Raw genomic sequence first — 6,947 nt, 5'->3', positions numbered from 1 at the left:
TCCAGCGCTGGGAGTATTCAAACAGAAACAGGGCAGCACAGCAGCCTGTCCAACCACGGTTAAGGCTGCAGGGCGGGGTCCGTGGTTGGGAGCTGGGCAGCTCGAGGGCTTAGGATTCTATGATCATCCAAGTCTATCCACTAAGAATGGGTACAACCATCGTATACTAGGTACCCTCTACATGCCTTTCTTCCTAACGCTAACTAGAGTACAGGCTTAGCAGGGTTCTTCTACATGTGTGGCCAGACTCCTGGCCTCTAAGTGGAGGTGGGTGGAGGCTGGGTCACTCCTGGAAGCTGGGACTATTGACCGACCCCAGTGGGGAGATGATCCCAAAGGGATCCATGCTGTCGGTTTCCAGGGGTGAGGAGAACACAGAACCCGGGTCGTCGTCCTCCACGTCCCGGGGCTTCATGGAGAGCATGGGCAGGAAGCGGGACAGGGGCAGGAAGCCGCGGCCTCGATGCTGCTGCCTCTGGCGGGCGTTGCTCAAAGACACTGGGAGGCCGTGCTTCTTGGACAGGTACAGGTTGTAGCCGTCTGGCTGGATCCTCTCCTCAAAGGCACAGTCATCGGCTGAGTACTGGGGCTGCGGAGAGAAGGGGTCGGAACACTGAGTGGACACCCCCACCCCCACCACCATCTCCAGTCTGACCAGACCACCAGCAGAGGAAATAGGCATTTTGCTACTTGCTGTCTCCCACCCCCACCCCCCGCCCCGAGGATGAGCCCTGTTGGCTATTCAAAGCCCCCAGCGGCTCTGAGGGAGAAGGATGGGTGTCTGTCCCTGGAAAAAGAGACGGTCTCAAAAGACACCCACAGGGGCAGTTCTGCCCCGTCCTCTGGGGCCCTGTGAGTCAGCCTCGACTTGATGGCAGGGAGTTTGGACTTCGGTGTTAGCTGTCACTGCTATTTTTTGCATCCGTGTCCTGGTCCCTGTGCCCTGGTATGGGGCGGGGGACGGGGGGGGTTCACTGCACGATGCTGACGTACCTTGAGGAGACATCTGATGCTAGCTTAAGTACGTAGGCACGCATGGGCGGGGGGCGCATCTGAGTGGTGCACACAGTTAAGCACTCCACTGCTGAACAAAAAGGTTGGTGGGTCCAGTGCACCCAGAAGTGCCTGGGAAGAAAGGCCTGGTGGTCTACTCAGGGGTGGGGAGCCATTGAAAACATTACAGAAAAGAGGTGGCCTTAATAATGCACAGCGTCACCATGAGTCCCAGCTGATGCCATGACAGCTGGGGTTGGCACGCGGGCACACACACGTGCGTGCGCGCGTGCACTGAAGGGGCTTCAAAATCGGTGGGAAAAATTCTCTTCATCTCCCTTCATGTCCAGGCTAGTGGTCCTCACCCCTCAGCTACCCTGCAAGAAAAGGACGAGGCAGTCTGCTCCCACCAATATTTCCAACCCTGGAAGCCCCACAGGTCTTCCTGCGCCCCCACCCCTGCAGGGGTGCTATGCACCAATGCACATTCAGCCAGCACCCAACAATGGGCACACAAACAAGAGTGCCGGGGAGGGTGATACTGCTTGTTAGCTCACTTTTCCTCACACTTCTGGATGCCCGTGTCGGTGTGCAAGCATGTGCATATGCAAACCTACATGGGCTGAGTGCATGTCCACATGCAAACCAACATGTACTGAGTACATGTCCACATGCAAACATACATCCGTGAGGGGACTTGATGGACTTCCTGGAAAAGGGAGTTCGATTACCAGGAAGGCGCCTCCATTTGCACACACTAGCTATAGTTCAAGTGTAGGTTTCACTTGTGCTTTTTGTATGTATCTGAAAACAGTTCGCTGCCATCAAGTTGTTGTCGACTGGCCCTGTAGCTCTGTCTGTATGGGACCGCAGTCCTTCACAGGAGTAGAAAGCTGCCTCTTGTGTATATACCGTGTGTACTTAATGACAGAGACAGACTTTACCTCCTCCCTGGCACTAAGCCTTGTGCCAGCATGAATTCCCACAAACACACAGGCAAACATCTGTCTCCACCCCTTTTCCATAACCGCTGCTCACTGAGAAACTTAAAAAACCAAAAACCTCTCCCCCACCTTGTGAGTTCCAAACCCACCCTAGCAACCCTACAGGACAGGGTAGACAGGCCCTTGTGAGTTTCCCAGCCGGTAACTCTTTCCAGGCAGAGAAACTCCTTTTTCTCCCTGGGGCGGCTGGGGGCTTCCAACTGTTGACCTTGCCCGGTAGCAGCTCAGCATGTCGCCACAGATGCCAGGACACCTCGCAGGCTGGGCAGAATAAACCTAACCCCGGGAGCACCCAGCCTCCGGTCTGTCCCAAGTTTATGAGGTCAGTGAACTGCAGGTGGATGAGATGAGCTGATAAGCCCAAGGATGCCGCCACCCAGTGCTGGGGACTCAGGGACAAAGCACCGCACAGGCACAGGGCGGGACTTGGCTAGAATCCGCTCACAGAAGTCAACCCAGCGGTCAGCCAGAGGGAGACCTTCCGGAGGGAGCTCATCCTGGAGGCGGGAGGGGGAGGAGGGAATTAGCATTGCAGGATTCTCCCTACGGAACATGGACTGGTTAGGGATGGACAGGAAAAGGTGAAGTTGGATAGACATCTATATCTATATACATATGAATGCCAAATTTCCGCTCCACCTCAGTCTTTGCTAAACCACGCCCACGGGATCCAGAGACCCAATGGGGTTGGAAGTGGTGAGACCACCCCTTTCCTCCCCCTCCCCACATTCCTGGGGGTGGGCCTAGGGGAAGGAGGCTGGGTTCCACCCACCGGAGACCCTCCCTGCGGTCCACTGTGAGCCAGCCCGCGCCGGTCTACAGTAATTAGGTGTGTCCACCGTAGGAAAATGTCCTGCCAACAAATGTCCTGAGGGGGGAGAGGGGACACGACTCGCAGCCCCCATTAGCTCAGCCACAAAGCTTGAAATGGGGACAGGCTGAGGCCCTCCTCCCAAGCCAAAACTTCTAGATGCTGAAAAAAACCCCAACTGAGGTTCACAAAGGAGGGGGGAGGGGGCACATCCGCATCAGGCGCCCCTGGAAGCGGCGTGGCCTTCCTCGCCCTCCCCCACTCTTTGGCTGTGTGCCTCCCCACGTCACGCAGGCGCCCCCCACCTCCTCTAGGGCCCCGCAGAACTCCACCCCCGCTTTGTCCCGTCTGACCAATGGCCCTGCTCCTCGGTGGTTACCTGGGCCTCTCTAGGCACAGTCCTGTCCCCTCCCCGCCACCCCCTCCCCATTCGTGGGGACTGGGGCAATCCCAGGAGTACAGCGTAGACAAAGGCCCCAAGAAAGTTTTAAGGCGAGATTTCTTAGGAGCAGACAGCCAGACCTGCCGTCCGTGGCGCCTTGTGGGTGGACCCAAATCGCCTTCGCAGGGCCACCAACCAGTGAGACTACACGTCCCCGGCCCCCTCCAGTCTCCCCCCAAATCGGTTTCCCATACAGGTGTGTCCCAAAGGAGCGAAGCCCATCCCCGAAACCTACAAGCTTCCTGACATATAAATTAGTTAAATTAGAAGAATCTGGCCAACCGTCAACTTGCGTGTATGTGTGTGTGTGTGTGCGTGCGTGCGTGCGTGCGTGTGTGTGTGTGTGTGTGTGTATGGGTGTGTGAAGATTCCAGCGCTCCCTCCTTTCTTTCTTCTCTGTCTTCTTTCTCTCCGGACCACAGGTAGGGAAACGGAAACGCCGGGAGGACCTCCTCGGAGCAGGCAGCGGACGACCAGACCCAGGTGGGCTCTTACTGTTCTCAAAGGACATTTCACTGGGAATTCAACTGCCGCGCTCGACCAGCTCCCGGGTACAAGCGAACCAGACGCCCCAGTCTCTCCTGCTTCCTCCCAGGGAGGGGGCGCGCCACTGTGGATCCCACCCAGACCGGCCCCGCCCCGAAGGGACACCTACCAGCCCCTTCAGCTGCCCATCGGCTCCCATGCAGAGGTATCTCGCACTCTCTACGCCCTTGATGGCCACGGTCCGCAACGCCACCGCTTTGAACTCGAGCAAACCTGGGAGCAAAGACAATATGGCTTAGGGTCTCCACCCGCATCTCCGCTGAGACCCCGGGGCGCCGAGGGAAGGCGGGGAGGGGTGCCAGCGAGCAGGACTCACTGTAAGCGCTCTGGCCGCGCGCGCCATCCACGGTGCCGTCGGCGCGGATGCGCAGGAAGCAGCTGAAGAGGCCGTGCGGGCTGGCTGTGTACAGGTGGCGCAGGCGGATGGGCTCGCCCCAGCCGTAGTGCACGTGCGGCCCGGCGTCTGAGAAGGCCAGCGGGCGGCCGGCCACCGTCAGCCAAAGGCCAGCTACGGCCAGGGCGAGCAACACAACGCGCTGGCTCAGAGCGCTCCGCATGGCTCCTCCGTCTGCCGGGGCGGCGCGCACGACAGGGTGGCTGGCGCTTGGGGCAGGAAGCGCTTCGGGCTGGGGGTGCCGGGAAAGGCCGGGGGGAACCTGGAGACCGCGCGCGCAGGGAGCTCGTGGTGCGCTGCACTCGGGTTCTGACGGCCCGGCGGTGGGGGCGCCGGCCTTATATAGCACGCCCTATCCGTCCGCGGGGAGATGCCCAGACACCCGCGCATTTCTTATCGGGCAGGTCCCGCCCCTGCACACACCCACTCACACCCCGCCCCGGCCTCTTGGAACCCGAGGCTCCACCGGGACTCCAAAGGCCCTTCCCCGCACTCAGGGCGGGAGGCTGAGCGCCGGACCCTGGGGGAGCGAGAGAAGTGGCACTAAGGGCGCCCCCCCCCCAGCCTCGAGCTCCCCAGCGATGCTTTCCGTGCGTGGTGCCTGCAGACGCAGGAGCGGGAAACTCAAAGCTGGAGACGGGGCGCCCCTAAGCTTCAGTTTTCTCCCCTCCACCCTTCCGGAAAAGCCTGGTCTCGGATTTCAGGGGCCCCCTCCCCTTAAAAGTCTCCACTCAGGGTCCGCCCCCGACAGTCCCTGGGCCCCTGTACTTCCCCCTAAAAAGCCGTCCGTTAGAAACGTGCCCCCGCCCTCCCTCCCAGCCCTGACAGCTCACGTTTCCCGGCGTTATGTACCAGACCCCGCCCCCGGCCCCCTTTCCACCCCCACCCCCCACGGAAATTGTCACCAGACCCACCCCGAGTCGCTTGCTGGACCCTCGGGAACAATGGACGAGCCTGGGGCGGGGCGCCGCTAGAGGGAGCGTCAATCCCAGGTTCGGCGGGTGCCTGCGCGCCCCGGGGGTTCTGGGCCGCCCAGCGCGCGGAGGTGAGCCGGCGGGCCTGAGCCCTTGCCAGGCGACTCTGGGGGCACGGTGCGCTTGCAAGCTGTTAGATTGGGGTCTCTGTATTTACACACACACACACACACACACACACACACACCAATTCTGGCCTGGGCGCACGAGGCGGTTGCTTGGTTCTTTTAGGAACCCTCTTACTGTTTTCAGGAAGCCCTGGTGGCACAGCGGTTAAGCGTTCGGCTGCCAAGGGAGAGGGGGGGTGGCTCTAAGCCTTGGCGCCAGGTCGTGGTCTGCCAAGTGGGCTCGGTCTCCTAAGGTCCCCACGACTCGATGGCCAGGAGTTAACTTTAGGGTTTGTAGCTCTCATAGGCTCCTTGGGGTCCCTGAGCTCTCGGGCACCCGGGCGCGCAGCCTTCCGGGGCCGGGAGGCCCTGGGGTGGAAACCGAGGAAGTAGCGACGGATACCGCCAGGGTCCTGGCAGGTTCGGGGTGAGTTCGGAACAGAAATCTGGGCACTCAGTGAAAGTCGTCGCCAGCTTGCGCCGGGTCACCAGTGCTCCGGAAAGAATCCACCCGAAAACTATCCAGGTGGGAACGAAAGGGGCGCTGGCAGGGGTGGCGCTGGGCCGGACCCCGGGTTCTTTCTCACGGTGCTTCCTGAGCCCTGCGCGGTGGCGCGGGGGTTAAAGCGCCCGGGAGCGGCGGTTCCGACCCAACCAGCCGCCGCTCTGCGGAAGAAAGATGAGGCCGCCTGCGGGAGCGAAGATCACAGCCTTGCTGCCTGTGCGTGGGCTAAGCGAGAGCCTGGCCCTCCGTCCCCCTGCGGCTCTGGAACTGAACTTGCTGCCACGTCTCAATGTTCAGCCAACCAAAGGGACAAAGCCACTCCGGTTGGTGCCGCGCGCCAACGGACCACCAGCCGTTTGCAATGGGGAGTGGGGGGCAGCAGTTACCCACGGACAAACTCGGAGAGGCTTAGAAAGAAGGAAGGTTGGAAAAGGGCGCACAGGGAGGAGGTGGGCTGGTGAGGGTACGTGGAGGGGGTCAGCAATGGCTGATTTCGGAAAAGAAAGTGTACAAATGCTTCAAGGTAACCTGAAGACGAATTCTGCCCGCCTGCACCCAATTCACAACAAAAAGTTAAAACAATGGCCGAGAAGAATTGCCGCCTGCGGAACTCCGTGGGGGCCGTTCCCCTGGTCTCACAGGGTCTCGGAGAATCAGAATCCACTCCAGCCAGCAGTGGGAGTGCGGGGGGGTGGCGGGGAGGGGCTTGGTGGTTGTGTAAGGGATTGTGGGGGGATCCCCAGGGTCTGCGCGCTCTGGCTATGGGAGGGCACTTGGTGGGGAGACCGCCGAGGGAGGAGCCAACGTGGCCTGATGAATTTCAATGAGCCGCGGCCCAATGCGCGCTGGGCGGGCCCGGCGCACAGGACCGGGCGCACGCGGAGATTCTCCCCGGGAAAGCCTGCACCGGGAAGGCAGCGGCCGCTCAGGGCTCACGCGACCGGGGCCCTCGTACTGCGCGTGCCGGCTCACAAAGTCGTGACATCTAATTACTTCCCCCTGTGGCTTAGGAACGGTGGCCGCTCTGATTAAGCTGAATTGTCCGCTCTGGCCGCGGTCCTTGGAAACACCCCAGGCAAATGTGGTGGTGGCGGGGGGAGTGTGGGGAGGGACGCTGAGACTGAGATGGGAGGCGGCTGGACTCGGGGGCTGTTTCCAAGTGGGGCTGAGC

The 6,947-nt window shown here is 60.9% G+C and overlaps 1 protein-coding gene across 1 annotated transcript; it reads right to left on the bottom strand.

Annotated features, from left to right (window-relative positions):
• Positions 1-224: 224 nt before the first annotated feature.
• FGF19 (fibroblast growth factor 19) lies at positions 225-4,353 on the bottom strand. The gene is made up of 3 exons (XM_075547202.1): positions 4,113-4,353; positions 3,906-4,009; positions 225-589 (listed from the first exon to the last, which is right to left on the bottom strand). The coding sequence occupies exons 1-3, from the start codon at positions 4,351-4,353 to the stop codon at positions 284-286; spliced, it is 651 nt and encodes a 216-aa protein (XP_075403317.1). The 3' UTR covers positions 225-283.
• Between the last annotated feature and the right edge of the window lie 2,594 nt (positions 4,354-6,947).

This window comes from Tenrec ecaudatus, chromosome 4 (genome assembly GCF_050624435.1).
Source record: "Tenrec ecaudatus isolate mTenEca1 chromosome 4, mTenEca1.hap1, whole genome shotgun sequence".
NCBI classification, from domain to species: Eukaryota; Metazoa; Chordata; class Mammalia; order Afrosoricida; family Tenrecidae; genus Tenrec; species Tenrec ecaudatus.
Note: the sequence above shows the minus strand (reverse complement) of the source record. Positions and strands in the feature narration are given on the sequence as shown.

Excerpts from the sequence above, each read along its gene's own strand:
- FGF19 (XM_075547202.1), bottom strand. The coding sequence starts at position 4,353 with ATGCGGAGCGCTCTGAGCCAGCGCGTTGTGTTGCTCGCCCTGGCCGTA. Across the intron at positions 4,010-4,112 it reads GCGCGGCCAGAGCGCTTACA|GTTTGCTCGAGTTCAAAGCG; the intron begins GTGAGTCCTGCT and ends CTTTGCTCCCAG. Across the intron at positions 590-3,905 it reads ATGGGCAGCTGAAGGGGCTG|CCCCAGTACTCAGCCGATGA; the intron begins GTAGGTGTCCCT and ends TTCTCTCCGCAG.